We start from the raw sequence: 19,017 nt of genomic DNA, 5'->3' as shown, positions 1-19,017 counted from the left end.
AAAAACAATATTTAAATACTTTTAATAACTTTATGCTCTAACACAAAGCCATACTCCACTATACATAAAATAAGGTTTGGAATAATCCATATTCATGGACCTCAAACACAAACCACAAGTACTAAAAACACCAACTAACCAATGTCGCAATTCTTACACTAAAGAACTCAAATAAAAACTTTAATATCATATCACGAGAAAACTAATACTCATAACTATACATAAAAACATTAACACCATTCCAACACAACTCAAAGCACAAGAATATGACCATCTAATTGCAGAAAGAGTAAATTGTTTTTAAGCATCAAATTGCACAAAACAAATATAAAAAAAACAAAAAAAGTTAAAAACAAATATTTTAACATAGATTCAAAACCCACTCATTCAAAGTCAAAGACGTTCAAAGTATTGAAAAAAACCCTTTTTTCATTTCACTGCAATCTCCTCCTCCTAGAACGAGACTCTCCACTATTAACATCTTCAACCCTAGAACTTGATGATTCACATCTTCTTCTTGAACTCGTTGAAACAGAAACCCTAGAATCCGTTTCAGTCTGACTTTCAGATTGCATCACAGCAGCAATACTCGACATCGAATGTCTATCTTCCATTAATGGAATCTGTTCAAGATTCCTCTCATACAATTCAACAAAACCCTCAACAGAATTCAAACCGGCGCCACGTGGCGGGTGTGGGTGCGGGTCCACGGTGGCATGTTCCGGGGCGGCAGTTACGGGATCTAAACCCCTTCGCATCCCTCTTGAAGTGAAGATTCTATTTAACAATGAATGATTTGAAGGTTCTTGTGTGTTATCGGAAGTTAATTCGAATCGATTATCGAGCCTTCGAATCATTTCAAACATTGGGAGATTGAGTGTGTTTCTTTGAATTGCTTGTCTCCAGCTTTCTATTCTGTTAGCTTGTGGTCGATTTGGAATCTTGAGATTTGAATCGATGGTTTCTTTGTTTACACGTGTTCGATTTCCACGGCTATAAATTGGAGTTATGGTTTTCATTGTGACTTCTCCTTTGCAAATTGGACATTCTTTTGAATCGGAATGAACAAATAGCCATCTGTAAAGACATGGCCAACAGAAAAGGTGTCCACAACAAGTGACTACAGGCTCACTTGCTAAATCCAAACATATGTTACAATCAAAAAAGCTACATTCGTTTCCATTGTTGTTTTCAAGGTTTGTGTTTCTTATAGCCTCGTTTTCTAAGTACTTATCACCATTTTCGTTTGTTTTGATTGTATCTTGAGGGTGTTGTTCGTCATCATCACCTGTTAACCCTAGAGAGGTGTTTCTAGCTTCCATGGAAACAGGCATATGTCTCCAAACTGATCGCAATCGCTGCCTACCCATAGGGCGATTAGAAACCACTTCCCTCATAGACCCGAGTAGCCAATCTTCAAAGCTCATAGCATGTGGTTCATCATCTGGGGAAGGTTGAACGACAGGTCCTAAATTTAGGTCAAGATTCATTGTGTTCTGTGGCGATTGATCCCCCATTAAAACCGTATAGAATCGAAACCCTAATTTCCTCTCGATTGATGGAAAACGTCAAAACCCTAAATCCGAATTTTATATGGGGAACACGATCTGACACTGTAGCAGCAGCATATACATATCTCCGAGGGATTTTAACACTAACAGAACCCTAGTTTCGCACTCCAGTTGTTGTACTAAAACCCATCTTCTTACGAAATTGGATCACGACAAGCCGAAAGCATTCCTCTTCGAAGTATAAAGAGGGAAAACCCTGATTTTTATGGCTCAAATTTCTAATCGCGGTATCAAGAAGCTATCAAGAAACAGGACATGTAAGGTGCAAGCTTTGTGATAAAAATTAAACCTTGAACTCAACAAAAGTAAAGTTAGGGTTCTAAACGGGTACAACGATAAATAAAACAGTAATTAAAGATCAGAACCTTAATTGAAGCAGAGATGCGAGTTTTTCATCGGCAGGAGAAAAGATTGAGACAAATATGTTATAGAATATCAGATGAACTCGCCATCGATTGAATCATCTAATAGAAGAACAGCAATCTGGACTGAGAAAGACGGGAGATTGTGATGATTCTCAAAGTAAGATATGAGAGAGATACCCCCCAAAGGTTAGTCGTTTTCGTTTTATTGTTTAGTTAATTTGTTATTATAACTTTTTGGCTTTATACATCAAATCAAACCTCACACATATCTTTCGTTTTTAATGGGCTCAAATCCGATCTTTAGTTTCATACAAAATTTTAAAACTTATGAAGTAATTTTTCGGATATCTTCAAGAAAAAGTCCATATAATTTGGGCTTATTTTTAACCAAAAACACAAATATCAGTAATTGTTTACAAAAAATAACAAAAAAATTGGTAATAGTTTATATATATATATATATATATATATATATATATATATATATATATATATATATATATATATATATATATATATTACTTGAATAAGAAAAACAAAATAATATTATATTGTTATAGGCAACAACTAAATTGTGCTTGATATTCTTGTATTCATTCATAGGTATGAACAACGGCTCAATTATAATATGTTTGCGTATGCTCTCAAAGCACGATGGAGATTATGTATGCCATGTTTTTTTTTAAAAAAAAGAAAAATTCTAATTGATATGAGAAAAGTTACAATTGAATCACCAAAAAAAATGTACATATATGTAAATATTAAGTTATATTTTTAAATCGGTTTTCAAAACAATAAGAAAATAAATAGACACAAATGCACATATAGATGCATTTATTGAATTGATATTACCAAAAAAAAAGACATACACAAGTGGAATTAGGTAACATAGTTTCTTTTATTGGTAAGAAAAAATATAAATACATTTGCTATTATGGGTAAGAAAATGAATTTACACTGCGAAAAACCAAAAGGTACATTGTGTATACTACCAAAGTACAATGTAAATATTAAGTTATATTCTTAAATATTAAGTTATATTAAGTTATATAACTTAATATAAGAACATACATATGTAAATATTAAGTTATATCCTTAAATCGGTTTTGAAAACAATAAGAAAATAAATACATACAAATGCACATGTAGATGCATTTATTGAATTGAAATTACGAAAAAAAAAAACATACACAAGTGGAATTAGGTAACATAGTTTCATTTATTTGTAAGAAAATGTAAGTATATTTGCTATTATGGGTAAGAAAATAAATTTACACCGTTAAAAACCAAATGTACAATGTGTATACTATCAAAAGTACAATGTGTATACTGGTTAGATGTTTTCACAAGTTTGAATTAGGACAAATTATACTTAAAAAAAAGAAGAAGAAAGAAAATATATAATATAAACAACACAAAACAACCTAAATGCCGCTATGAAATATATCTTTTGGTAGATAGTTTGTATTAAGAAAGCATTTATCTCTAATGTCATAATACCCGCTCGGCCGCGCAATGACAAGGAAAACATTTAACATTTCTTGAATAACCATATGTCCAAAAAATTAGCATTTTTCTTAAAAGATGTTTTGGTCATTTCCCTAATTAACTTTCTTGCCCACCGGTAACAATTGGTTTTTAGGAAAAAATATAGAAAAAATATTGAGCTGTCATCATTTTAACGATTTAGCCACGACAATTTCTTCTAAAATTATTAAAGCATTTTAAGGAGTGGTTCAATGGCTAAAACTGATAGCAAAAAAGTTTGTTCGGTGGCTAAATCAATTATTTTGTGAAACTGTCACTCTTTAATGTATTTTCTGTATTTAATAGTAACATGAAAAACATTTTACCACGCATGCCCCTACTTTAATTATCTTAAAACAAGAAACAAAAGGACGTTACATAAATAATGTAACGGTAGGCAAAAGTACTTCTTTCAGGAAAATATTGTGAATTACATGGGACAAAAGGTTTTCCAAACATACATACCCTGCCACATGGGATTATTGAAGCACATTATTATTTGTTAGATGAAATAGGTCAAAAAAGTTTGCTTTACAGAAATCCTAGTAAAATACTTCAACATAAAACCAACATGATACAAATGTATAAAAAACAAGTTGAAAGTATAATGTTATGTATTTTGCTGTAACTGAACTCGCCACTTTAAACAAGAACAAGTACATATTAATGATGATCAACTAACACCATCTTGTCAAGCGCTAGAACATTGTACTGTACATGTCAATGGTGAAAAAAAACTCGATCATTTCCAAAACGATACTGAAGTTGAGTTTTGTATCAGGTAAAGCACTACAAAAGTGAACAACCAAAAGAGTAGTTTATACTTCCAGAAACCTTACAACCATTACATTTCAAAGATTTAGGCCATAAATATGTGAATCTTACAATATATCTACACAATTTGTTTCTTCTTGTAGAGCATGTCAAAAATATTACTTCTTTTTGTACAACAATGAAATAAAATTTATGGTTAAGACCTTTTAGCCATACAAATTCTGTGAGATCACTTGAACATCTTAATTCATGTTGATTTTAGATATCCATTACAACGAACTGCATAAGCCAAACCTAGAAAAGAAAATAAAAGAAAACGATTGCATATAAAACAATTTTAGAGCTTCAACTTGATTCCTTATGCAATCAATTTTAGAGCTTCAACTTGATTCCTAAAAGGAACAATCGACTACAATTAAACCAAACTGACAAAAAATTTCAAGAAACATAAGTAGTTTTCAGAGTACTTTAAAAGATCTAATTGTACTCATTGATCTAGAAGTTATTATGAAGATTTATTTGCCTCCTACCAAATGGTGAGAACATATATTTGAGTATAATCATGATCCAATGGGATGAAGTTGTCAATGTCTAATCTACATCACTTGTTACCACTCATTAAGTATGTCAAAGATAAATACAACATATTCACTTCTAATTAAACAACCTAATGAGGAATTTCAATCACTTTCGTTGCTAATATATCATAAAAAGTTGCCACGAATCAACGCCTCATGCCCTTACCTTCTATATAAAAACACTTCCACTATATTTGTTTTAGATACCCAAATTACCCTAAGATGGCTAGACACTGGTCTTTATTATAGATAAAATTGCAATTTTATATTGTCGCTAATAGCCAATTCACAATGTTCTAATACATCCAAATAACCCACCATCAAAACCATGCAACTTACCATCACATTGATTCAATCCATAGATGAAAAGGGGGGATCATTATCCATAGGTGATTCAGAACAACCCCACGTTGAACATCATCAATTCCAATTAAAAATACATGAGAAAATGTTCGAAGCCCAAAAGCCATGAATAGAAAACGGACCAAATTATATATACATCAAGATAACGGTTCAACCACGACCAAAAAAAGAAAGAAATACCTTCGCTATAAAAAACATAAAATAAAAATTCTTTTAGAAATCCTAAAACTGAAAAACCATTGATGTTGTTACCAATGTAAAAGTTGTTGATTAATCCAACAATTTTCCAACGAATAGCCACTTTTACTATAAAACAGGAAATAATAAACAAATTTATGAAGGATAGACATCCGACGATGAAAGAAAAAAGAAAAAGATAATACCTGATCGAAAACTCAATAGCGAAGAAAAGAATTAAAACCCTAGATGGTAATATGACAAAGATTTAGGCCATAAATATGTGAATCTTACAATATCTCTACACAATGTGTCTCTTCATGTAGAGTATGTCAAAAATATTACTTCTATTTTGTACAACAATGAAATAAGATTTGTGGTTAAGACCTTTTAGCCATGCAAATTTTGTGAGATCAGTTGAACATCTTAATTTGTGTTGATTTTAGATATCCATTACAACGAACTGCATAAGCCAAACCTAGAAAAGTAAGGCCCTGTTTGTTTACCTCTTAATTGAAAAATTAAGAGGTAAGCTCTTAAAAATTCAGATGTGGCTTGTTTGGTGCCCTCTTATTAAACCCCTCTGAATTTGATAAATGCCTCTTAAAAATTAAGAGTTCAATCCACATCTGAAAAAATAAAAAGACGGACGCTGCCCTCGTAGGTCTCGCTCTTTTCTTTCTTCTCAAAATCACATCTCCAATTTTCTTTCTCATCGCCGCACATAGCAAACCTCCACCCCGTTCTACGAAAGTTGTGTTCCCTCCCTGCCATCGTAGTCGTCGACGTCCTCTCCGCCTCCAGCTCTGTTTCCGGCGTCTTCTCCGATAGCTGCGCCACAGCGACATCGCCTCTTTCTTTCCTTCCTATACCGTCTCCCTCCAGGTCCGACTTTCTCCCCTCCAGCTCCGACGCCTTGCGCTCGCTCCCACCAATTGCTCCGACCGATGAAGCCAGCAACGCCGCCAGCGACTGCTCCTTCTTCCTTCCGCCAGCGACGGCGGTACACCGATTCTTCCCTTCTTCCTTCCGCCTGCGACTGTTCCTTCTTTCCCTTCAAGATTGAAAGTAAAAAATCGAATTTATTATGCTATATATTTCCGATTTCTTAAATCAAAATTAATACTTGATGTTTTACTCCATTATTATGTTATATGCTTCATTATGTTGTTATATGTTGGGTAGTGATGTTATATGTTTCAATTTGAATGTGTTCAATGAGTATGATCAAATATTGATGCTGAAATTTGATGTTATGTTTGATTCAATGTTGATGCTGAATGTTGATGCTGAATTTAGATGTTATATGCAGAATTTAGATGTTATATGCTGAATTTAGATGTTATATGCAGAATTTTGATGTTATATGATGAGTTTTCATGTTATAAGCCGAATTTTAGTGTTATTTTGATGTTATGTTTAACGTTTTCATGATAATTATGCTGAAATTTTGTTGCTGAATTCTTACTTCTCTTTGATGTTCATGAAATATCCATTACTTTTGCTATTGTGCATTTGTTTTGTTGAAGTAATTATTGATAATGTGCCTTTATATTGTTTAAATTGTTGTTGAAAATGTGTATTTGCAATGTTGAACTTGTTAAAACATACATTTTTTTTGTTGAATTGATAAAAGCAATGGGAGAAAAGAAGGATAGGATTAGTTGGAAGGTTGAAGGTGTAGAAAAAACGTTTCTAGAAGCTTGTTTACGTGAAGTTACGATTAATGGAAGGGAAGGGAGTAGTTTGAAAGCATTATCTTGGAGGAATGTTGCTGAAACATTAAAAATTGAACATAACTTCATTGTCGACCAAAAACAAATGAAGAACCGCTATGACTACCTAAAGTCAAAATTTGGTGCTTTTTTGAAGTTAAAAAACAAAACCGGCAATGTGTACAATTCAACAACCAACACCTTCAATCTTTCCAAAGAAGAATGGGAACTAGAATCGAAGGTATTTTATTTAGTTATAAAAAATATATTATCATCTTTAAATAATAAAATATTTGTTCCAAACAGTCAAACAAATATGTGGATTCTTTGAGACGCACGCCACTACCGTACCCCGACCTTTGCACACAGTTGTTTGAAGGCGCGACTGCGACAGACATTCATAGTTGGGGGCCAACTTCTACCCTTCCCCGTCCTACTCAAGAGTCAAGTCAGTATAGTTTGCATGACTTTGATGACATTGATTGCACTCAACAAGAAACTGTAGGTCTCAGTGACGAGTCATCCGCTCAATCAAAAAAAAGAAAGAATACGGATACGACAAAGAGTCAAAATAAAAGTAAAGATAAAGGCAAAGATAAGGGTAAAGATGCATCCAATTCAAGATTGCTTGAAATCGGGGAAGATATTGCCACAGTTGCTAAAATATTTGTGGAAAAGCATTCTTCTTCAAATTTGGATGCGTGTATGGAAAAATTGGAGAAGTTAGGATGGGGAATATTTGATCCAAGATACACTACTGCTGTTGCTCTTTTGGTGAAAGTGCGGATAAGAGGCACGTGTGGTTAACCATTGATCCAGCTATTTGTGAGAATTGGGTCAAGACTGTTGGAGCACATTACGGAATGTTTCGCTAAGTAGATTTTTTGAATGTTTTGATGGTTTTTTTTTTGGATAACTAGATGTTTGGTTTGAACTAGATGGCTTTTTTTTTGGATTACTTGATGTTTGGTTTGAACTAGATGGTTTTTTTTGGATTACTTGACATTAATGACTTGATGTTTTGGATTACTTGGTGTTTTGGATTATTTGATATTAATGGCTTGATGAATTTTTATATTATATGTTGTTAATATAATTGTTATGTATTTTCAAAATAACAGATTGCTTATGGATTCGGATGAAGAAATTGCATTTTTCATGTTACTATGTTGCTATTGGTTGAATCTAGCATTCAACAGAATTGGAAGGGCAATTGATAATGATTCGGAAATGAGTGGTCATCAACATACACAAGAATTGTTACATGGAACTTCTACACAATGTAAAGACCTGATGCGTCTTTCACGTGAAGCATATGTACTTTTATGCAATCATTTTAGACGAAATAATTGGTTGCAAAGTAGTAGGCATATAAGCGTTGAAGAAAAGATGGCTATGTTCTTAACTACTATAGCACATAATAAACGGTTCAGGATTATCAAACGAAGGTTTCAACACTCCACAGAAACAGTTCATAGATGCTTTCATGAGGTGCTAAATGCAATGATGATTTTTGCAAAAGAAGTTATAGTGCCAACGAATTCTAATGCAACTGTGAATTCCTCAGAGAGGCATCGTAAGCTAAAAGAAATCTTTCCTGGAGCAATAGGTGCGCTAGATGGAACTCTTGTACATGCAGTCGTGCCTGCTGATCAACAAACTCGCTATAGGGGAAGAGGAAAAGGTGAATGCTTTCAAAATGTTTTAGGAATTTGTGATTTTGATATGATGTTCACATTCGTATGGGCCGGTTGGGAGGGTATAACACATGATTCGCGAGTTTTGAAAGAAGTTGCATGTAACCCGACTTCAGGCTTTCCGTTCCCTCCTCCAGGTTTTTAATTCTTTTTAAGATTATTCTAAAATACGATATTAAATTTCTATATATAATACTTCCTTTACTGATGTGTACAGATAAATATTACCTTTGCGATGCTGCATACACCAACACTCGTGGATTTATGACTCCTTATCGCAACACGAGGTATTGGTTAGCCGACTATCGACGGCGACGTCCGTTAACTAAGGAAGAAAAATTCAATCATGCACATGCGCAACTCAGAAATGTTATTGAACGTGCTTACTGTGTTTTGAAGGCGAGATTCCCAATTCTAAAGCGAATGGCTCCTTTTCCTTTTTCAGTGCAAAGAGATATAGTCGTTGCTTGTTTTGCAGTCCACAATTTCATAAGGAAATGCGATATTCATGATGAGTTATTTATGGCGTTCGAGGAGAACAATGCTCAACCACAAGGGGGACAAAATGATGTCGAAAACGTACACGATATGGAATGGGGTTCACAAGGAAATGAATACATGGATAATTTACGTGACCAGATTGCGAATCAATTGGGATGAAATTAGATTTGTAGGATTTTATTTGGATTTTAGTATGATATTGTGGATTTAAAAATATTTATGTTTGATTTGGATTTGTGTTTAATTTTGATTTATGCTAAATTTGAATTTTATATGGTGTTTATATATTTTTTAATACATAATTAAGAATTTTTATTAGGTTATTTTCTAAATAAACAGATGAATTTAATTAAAAAAATAAAACAGAAGGGTAAAATGGTCATTTTAATAATTCAGCAGAACAATTCAGAGGTCCCAACCAAACAGCATGTTAAACATTCAACTCTTAAAATTTCAGACCCTCTTAGAAATTCAGACCTCTTAAAAATTCAGATCCTGCCAAACAGCCCCTAAATAAAAGAAAACGATTGCATATAAAACAATTTTAGAGATTGAACTTGATTCCTTATGCAATCAATTTTAGAGCTTTAACTTGATTCCTAAAAGGAACAATCGGCTACAATTAAACCAAATTGACAAAAAAATTCAAGAAACATAAGTAGTTTTCAGAGTAGTTTAAAAGATCTAATTGTACTCATTGATCAAGAAGTTATTATGAAGATTTATTTGCCTCCTCCCAGATGGTGAGAATATATTTGAGTATAATCATGATCCAATAGGATGAAGTTGTAAATGTCTAATCTACATCACTTGTTACCAATCATTAAGTATGTCAAAAATAAATACAACATATTCACTTCTTATTAAAAAACCTAATGAGCAATTTCAATAAATGTCGTTGCTAAAATATCATAAAAAGTTGCCACCAATCAACGCCTCATGCCCTCACCTTCTATATAAAAATACTTCCATTATAGTTGTTTTAGATACCCAAATTACCCTAAGATTTCTAGACCGTGGTCTTTATTATAGATAAAATCCCAATTTTATATTGTTGCCAAGAACCAATTCACAAAGTTCTAGTACATCCAAATAACCCACCATCAAAACCATACAACTTACCATAACATTGATTCAATCTATAGATGCAAAGGGGGATCGTTATCCATAGGTGATTCAGAACAAACCCACGTTGAACATCATCAATTCCAATTGAAAATACATGAGAAAATGATCGAAGCCCAAAAGCCTTGAATTGAAAACGGACCAAATTATATATACATCAAGATAGCGGTTCAACCACGACCAAAAGAAGAAATAAATACCTTCGCTATAACAAATATAAAATAAAATTTCTTTTAGAAATCCTAAAACTGAAAAACCATTGATGTTGTTACCAATGTAAAAGTCGTTGATTAATCCAAAAATTTTCGTATGGATAGCCACTTTCAGTATAACACAGGAAATAATAAACCGATTTATGAAGGATAGACATCCGCAGACGAAAGGAAAAAGAAAAAGATAATACCGAAACGAAAATTCAATAGCGAACAAAAGAATTAAAACCCTAGATGGTAATATGACAAAGATTTAGGCCATAAATATGTGAATCTTACAATATCTCTACACAATGTGTCTCTTCTTGTAGAGTATGTCAAAAATATTACTTCTATTTGTACAACAATGAAATAAGATTTGTGGTTAAGACCTTCTAGCCATGCAAATTCTATGAGATCAATTGAACTTCTTAATTCGTGTTGATTTTAGATATCCATTACAACGAACTGCATAAGCCAAACCTAGAAAAGAAAATAAAAGAAAACGATTGCATATAAAACAATTTTAGAGCTTCAACTTGATTCCTTATGCAATCAATTTTATAGCTTTAACTTGATTCCTAAAAGGAAAAATCGGCTACAATTCAACCAAATTGACAAAAAAATTCAAGAAACATAAGTAGTTTTCAGAGTAGTTTAAAAGATCTAATTGTACTCATTGATCAAGAAGTTATTATGAAGATTTATTTGCCTCCTCCCATATGGTGAGAATATATTTGAGTATAATCATGATCCAATAGGATGAAGTTGTAAATGTCTAATCTACATCACTTGTTACCAATCATTAAGTATGTCAAAAATAAATACAACATATTCACTTCTTATTAAAAAACCTAATGAGCAATTTCAATCAATGTCATTGCTAATATATCATAAAAAGTTGCCACCAATCAATGCCTCATGCCCTCACCTTCTATATAAAAATACTTCCACTATAGTTGTTTTGGATACCCAAATTACCCTAAGATTTCTAGATAAAATCCCAATTTTATATTGTTGCCAAGAACCAATTCACAAAGTTCTAGTACATCCAAATAACCCACCATCAAAACCATGCAACTTACCATCACATTGATTCAATCCATAGATGCAAAGGGGGATCGTTATCCATAGGTGATTCAGAACAAACCCACGTTGAACATCATCAATTCCAATTGAAAATACATGAGAAAATGATCGAAGCCCAAAAGCCTTGAATTGAAAACGGACCAAATTATATATACAACAAGATAGCGGTTCAACCACGACCAAAAGAAGAAATAAATACCTTCGCTATAACAAATATAAAATAAAAATTCTTTTAGAAATCCTAAAACTGAAAAACCATTGATGTTGTTACCAATGTAAAAGTCGTTGATTAATCCAACAATTTTCCTATGGATAGCCACTTTCAGTATAAAACAAGAAATAATAAACCGATTTATGAAGGATAGACATCCGGAGACGAAAGGAAAAAGAAAAAGATAATACCGAAACGAAAATTCAATAGCGAACAAAAGAATTAAAACCCTAGATGGTAATATGACAAAGATTTAGGCCATAAATATGTGAATCTTACAATATCTCCACACAATGTGTCTCTTCTTGTAGAGTATGTCAAAAATATTACTTCTATTTTGTACAACAATGAAATAAGATTTATGGTTAAGACCTTCTAGCCATGCAAATTCTATGAGATCAGTTGAACTTCTTAATTCGTGTTGATTTTAGATATCCATTACAACGAACTGCATAAACCAAACTTGGAAAAGAAAATAAAAGAAAACGATTGCATATAAAACAATTTTAGAGCTTCAACTTGATTACTAATAGGAACAATCGGCTACAATTAAACCAAATTGACAAAAAAGTTCAAGAAACATAAGTAATTTTCAGAGTACTTTAAAAGATCTAATTGTACTCATTGATCAAGAAGTTATTATGAAGATTTGTTTGCCTCCTCCCAGATGGTGAGAATATATTCGAGTATCATCATGATCCAATAGGATGAAGTTGTTAATGTCTAATCTACATCACTTGTTACCAATCATTAAGTATGTCAAAAATACATACAACATATTCACTTCTTATTAAAAAACCTAATGAGCAATTTCAATCATTGTCGTTGCTAATATATCATAAAAAGCTGCCACCAATCAACGCCTCATGCCCTCACATTCTATATAAAAATACTTCCACTATAGTTGTTTTAGATACCTAAAGTACCCTAAGATGGCTAGACCGTGGTCTTTATTATAGATAAAATCCCAATTTTATATTGTTGCCAAGAACCAATTCACAATGTTCTAATACATCCAAATAACCCACCATCAAAACCATGCAACTTATTCAATCCATAGATGCAAAGGGGGGATCATTATCCATAGGTGATTCAGAACAACCCCACGTTGAACATCATCAATTCTAATTGAAAATACATAAGAAAATGATTGAAGCACAAAAGCCTTGAGTACAAAACGGACCAAATTATATATATATATATATATATATATATATATATATATATATATATATATATATATATATATATATATATATATATATATATATCAAGATAGCGGTTCAACCACGACCAAAAGAAGAAATAAATACCTTCGCTATAACAAACATAAAATAAAAATTCTTTTAAAAATCCTAAAACTGAAAAACCATTGATGTTGTTACCAATGTAAAAGTCGTTGATTAATCCAACAATTATCCTATGGATAGCCACTTTCACTATAAAACAGGAAATAATAAACTGATTTATGAAGGATAAAGAAAAAAGAAAAAGATAATATCGGATCGAAAACTCAATAGCGAACAAAAGAATTAAAACCCTAGATGGTAATATGACAAATATTTAGGCCATAAATATGTGAATTTTACAATATCTCTACACAATGTGTCTCTTCTTGTAGAGTATGTCAAAAATATTACTTCTATTTTGTACAACAATGAAATAAGATTTGTGGTTAAGACCTTCTAGCCATGCAAATTCTATGAGATCAGTTGAACATCTTAATTCGTGTTGGATTTAAATATCCATTACAACGAACTGCATAAGCCAAACCTAGAAAAGAAAATAAAAGAAAACCATTGCATATAAAACAATTTTAGAGCTTCAACTTGATTCCTTATGCAATCAATTTTAGAGCTTCAACTTGATTCCTAAAAGGAACAATCGGTTACAATTAAACCAAATTGACAAAAAAATTTCAAGAAACATAAGTAGTTATCAGAGTACTTTAAAAGATCTAATTGTACTCATTGATTAAGAAGTTATTATGAAGATTTATTTGCCTCCTACCAAATGGTTAGAACATATTTAAGTATCATCATGATCCAATAGGGTGAAGTTGTCAATGTCTAATCTACATCACTTGTTACCAATCATGAAGTATGTCAAAAATAATTACAACATATTCACTTCTTATAAAAAAAACCTAATGAACAATTTCAATCAATGTCGTTGCTAATATATCATAAAAAGTTGCCACCAATCAACGCCTCATGCTATCACCTTCTATATAAAAATACTTCCACTATAGTTGTTTTAGATACCCAAATTACCCTAAGATTGCTAGACCGTGGTCTTTATTATAGATAAAATCCCAATTTTATATTGTTGCCAAGAACCAATTCATAATGTTCTAATACATCCAAATAACCCACCATCAAAACCATGCAACTTACCATCACATTGATTCAATCCGTAGATAATTCAGAACAACCCCACGTTGAACATCATCAATTCCAATTGAAAATACATGAGAAAATGATTGAAGCCCAAAAGCCTTGAATAGAAAACGGACCAAATTATATATACATCAAAATAGCGGTTCAACCACGACCAAAAGAAGAAATAAATACCTTCACTATAACAAACATAAAATAAAAATTCTTTTAGAAATCCTAAAACTGAAAACCATTGATGTTGTTACCAATGTAAAAGTCGTTGATTATTGTTTAAGATAATAATCTCCAATATTTTGATGTTTAAAAAAGTAATGATTTTATAATTAATAAGTTTATTAAATAGAGACTAATTCTGAAGATTTTTGATTGAAAATCCTAGATATGTAAATCATTGTCGTTTTTTTGTAAAAAATAATTATGAATTTGTCATTTTATTTATAAAAAAATGTTGTCGTGACTTTGTCACGAATAAACTTAGAATATAAAGGGATTTTCTAAAGACTTCTCTTAGTTATATACCAACTTTCAACGGTTTTTGAAATTGGTAAATCTTCATTAAGGTCCCGAAACTTTATCGTTATTTATAAAAAATTCATGAATTTATGTTTTGAATGAAAAATGACAAAAAAAAAAAAAAATGGCAATTGTTTACATAAAAGAAAAAGAAATCGACAATCGTTTATATATTTGGAATTTTAGACGACAATCTTGGATATTAGTTGATAATTGTTAGAATGTCCATGTATTTTAATCTCATTACCAATAAGGTCATTGATTTTTAAATGGAAAAGGAAACCTGTAATATCCTCTTTTTGGGTTAAAAGTTTTGGATTTTTAGTAAAGCTAAAAAATTTAAATTAAAAAATAATAATAATATAAAATAATTAAATTAAATTAATAAAAGCTAAATAAATTAATAAATTAATTATAATATAATATAATGGAATTTTATAAAATAAATGATGAGACTTTAAATAATGTAAGTATTTAGACTTAATAAGTCAAAGATGTAAGTAAAAGGACAAGTTTTGCCAAATAGAAAACTTAAGACCAAGAGTTGACTAGTCATGGATCTTTAGAGTAAAAGAAATCCATTCTAGGGGAAGGGCTAATTATGTCAATTATGAGCAAAAATGGAAAGGGAACGGGCTAATTATGCCAAAATTTGAAAATTAGAAGCTAGATAGCGGAATTCTCTCCTCATTAGATGAAGAACACGTTGGAGAGGAGGGAAGAACACTCAAATAGATATTTTGAAGGATTCATCGAGTCCCAAAGATTATTTTGTGAAAATTGAAGGAATTGTCAAGCTAAGGTTTCATCAAAGCAATTGGAGGTATATTTTGTAACATTCTGGCATTGTGATTTTCCTTTTAATCCTTGCTAATAAAGTATTTGCAATATTGGTCCTCTAGCTAGTACGCGGGGGTGTACTCTATGAGTAGGCTTAGCATACTAGTTAGACCTTGATCGCGGGCATCACCTACATACGCTGGGCGTACATGGGGTTAGGCAGGACGTACGTTGGCTTGGGACAAACCCTAATTTTTAGGGTTTGTGCCTTATTTAAGCATTTTAAACCCGTCTCCTTACCATTTTAGACCAGCCTCCATATCTTAAAAACCCTAATCTTGTCTTTAGCCTTTGTTTCGGTGTTTTGAGCTCTTGTGAAGCATTTTAGTGTGTTTTTGTGTATCTTGAAGTGAAGGAAGAATTTTGAAGACTCATTCTTTGGAGAAGAGCTTAGAAATCGAGATTTAGCTTCATCATTTAGTGACTTTTGAGGTATAAAGACCATATCTTGTCAACTCCTTGTATAGATCTACTTATGGGCTTATTTATGGCTATTTTGGTCCCTTTTGGTTGGTTCTTGTGAGCTAAGTCCGTTTAAGAAATTTAAACCTTTAGATCTTCACATTTTAGGGGTCCCTTATGCATAATAATGCAAATTTTTACGGTGTATATAGACTCATGCATGTGTTAAGACCATTTGTTAAGCTCTAGAGCCCCATTAAACCATGCATGCATGTAAAGTTGTCAACTTTATGTGATAAATCATCTTTTAAGACAAGATCTGAGAGTATGGAGTAAGGGCTGAATGGATTAAATGCTTATTGATGTGGGGTGGCCAACTAGGAGCACGTTGGGCGTACAAGCCGGTACGTTGCACGTACTAGCCCCAGAGCGTGTACGCTAAGCGTACGAGTTGAGTACGCGCCGTGTACTCAACAGGTGGGCTTCGGATTTGGGCTTTATGATTTTGGGCCATGTGTGGACCTTACGAGTTTAGGGCTTTGTTGGGCCATCAAATTTCTAGTTTGGACTCTTTTGGATGAAGGTCTACGAAGGGATTTAGGCATAATTTGGAAGATTGGTCCATAATTGGGTTTTGGGTAACTATTTTTGGAGTTGGGCCTTTTTGAGTAGTTGGTTTGGAGGTAAAGAGTAAAATGGTCTTTTACCCTAGTTAAGACTCTTAGTTAGGGGTCAGAATCCAATTATTAATTAGATGTTATTTTATGATAGCGTAGAGATTTTCAGATTAGCAACCAAAGATTTATATGTGAGATTCAGCAGTCTAAAGTGAGTCTTCCTCACTATGTTTAGCAGGTCGAAGGCACCAATGCCGACCCATGGTTTATTATGTTAGAGTGCTAGATGTTTGTGTGACTCTTGCATGCGTATGTGTTTGCATGCTTAGTGGGTGGGGCCCAATAGATATTATGTATGATATTATTTGTTATACTTATATGTCTGTATGTTGGGTGGGGCCCGTTGTGCGAGTTATGGCGAGGCCCGTCTTACTTAGTGGGTGGGGCGTGTTTTGTGAGTTAGCGTGTGGCCCGTTATAATCAGTGGGCGGGGCCCGTTATGCGAGTTAGGGTGAGGCCCATTACACTTATCGGGTGGGGCCCATTATATGTATGATATATGTGTGGTATGTGGTATTTAGGGAAAACTCACTAAGCTTCATGCTTACGGCTTTCAGTTTATGTTTCAGGTACTTCTGGTGCAAAAAGGAAGAGCTTGGGGTGATTGCAGTGTACACACGATATTGTTCCGCATTTTCATGATAACTCTGATATTTTATGATGTTTGATACATTTATTCCAATTGAGGTTTATGATGATGTTTTGGGATATTGTTTTTATTAACTGAAAAATGAAATTTTTTGGTCTTATTTTTGGGATGTTTCATAATTTCTACTTATTTTCTCCATAAGTTCGAACCTAGGGTTTGGGTTTGAACCCTAAATTTGATGATGGTGTTTATATTGATTATTTGATGATAGATTCACGTAAAGATTTAGTAATTGGACTCTACTTCCTCATCAAACCAAACTCTAATTGGTTTGATGCGGAATTGGATTGAGTTTTAAGCTTAAAACTCCATAAATGATGAAAATTCCAATTTTGTAGTTTCAATAAGTTATGGAGTGTTGAATTACCTTCTTTGAACACCATGAGATTGTTAAATCATCTTTTAAATGTTTTAATTCATCAATTAATGGTGAAATGGGTGATTCAAGCCCTACATTCTTATATGACTTTTACCTTGGAAATGATGAGTTATACTATAGCCACTAGTTGTAGATTTGGATTCATTTATGGAGCTACTATGTGTTTAGATTATTGGAATTGTTATTCGATAGTTTAGAATCATGTCTTAATATGAATCCATAAGAGTTCTATGCAATTGAATCAATCATTTGACGTGGAAATGAGAATTAGGATTTCCAATGAATATCCATGAGAATTTTGAAGAAAACTTCAATGATGGGATGAGAATTAGTATGGGAATTTTCATGCATTGAAGTCATGATTCATGAATTAAGTGTTTGGAGCATCGATAATTGACACTAAAAGATATTGAACCTATGGGGACGACAAAAATCGTCTTTATAGAGTGGAAAGTCATCGTTATAGACCTCAGCGTCGACTTGTCGTCGCCATAGACTTCTTTGCCATAGGTTCGTCGATTTAGGTTGTAATGTCGTCACCATAGCCTTCGTCGATGTAGCCCCCCTTATAGTAATGACAAATTGTCCCTATATAGCGACCAATAGAGATGATATATTGTCGTCATAGTGACCCATATAACGACGTCATATTGTCGCCATAGCCTCACCTATAGCGACGCCATATTGTTGTTGTAAGTACACCTATAGCGACGATAAGTCGCCCCTATAGGTGATTCATAGGTTTTACACATTTCTTAGCCCATGTGTTAAATTTCCAAAAAAATTATATACAATAAAATTTTCATATAAAATAAAACGAAAAACAATTAATTTAAATCTAAATCATTCCAAATACCATACCATCAAAAGTCTTAAATTATCTTACATGACCGGTCTACCAAAAATGAAGATCCAAAGTTGAATTTGTTAGATGTTTCATACAAACCAAACTAAAACAAACAACCTAATTATCATATCCACTATAACTACTTTCCCATTCTTCATTTTCATCATCTTCGTCATTTTCATCACCGTCTTCATTTTCATATCCTCGACTTTTTTCATCTTCTTCATTGACCGTTTGGAACTTGTAGTCGGGAAGGATCAAAAGTAAATTGAAATTGTGGTAGTTGGGCGTTTGGCTTTTGAGATAAGAACATTTGATGCATCTGTTTGGTGAATTGTTGACTCATTTATTGAGTCAAACCTTGAGCAAATGCATTGAAGTTTTGGGCATTAATTGATGTACTTGGCACATAATATGGTGCTATATT

At 32.7% G+C, this 19,017-nt stretch overlaps 1 protein-coding gene across 1 annotated transcript; it reads right to left on the bottom strand.

Moving 5' to 3' along the window:
• Positions 1–254: 254 nt before the first annotated feature.
• LOC145048104 (uncharacterized) lies at positions 255–2,137 on the bottom strand. The gene is made up of 2 exons (XM_078996520.1): positions 1,937–2,137; positions 255–1,809 (listed from the first exon to the last, which is right to left on the bottom strand). Exon 2 carries the CDS (start codon positions 1,515–1,517, stop codon positions 435–437), a length of 1,083 nt encoding a protein of 360 aa, XP_078852646.1. The 5' UTR covers positions 1,518–1,809; positions 1,937–2,137; the 3' UTR covers positions 255–434.
• Positions 2,138–19,017: the final 16,880 nt, after the last annotated feature.

The sequence above is a fragment of the Lactuca saligna genome, chromosome 5 (assembly GCF_052625555.1).
Source record: "Lactuca saligna cultivar CGN05327 chromosome 5, ASM5262555v1, whole genome shotgun sequence".
NCBI classification, from domain to species: domain Eukaryota; kingdom Viridiplantae; phylum Streptophyta; class Magnoliopsida; order Asterales; family Asteraceae; genus Lactuca; species Lactuca saligna.
This window is presented reverse-complemented; position numbering and strand designations above follow the sequence as displayed.

Coding starts and splice junctions, on each gene's coding strand:
- LOC145048104 (XM_078996520.1), bottom strand. CDS start 1,517: ATGGGGGATCAATCGCCACAGAACACAATGAATCTTGACCTAAATTTA.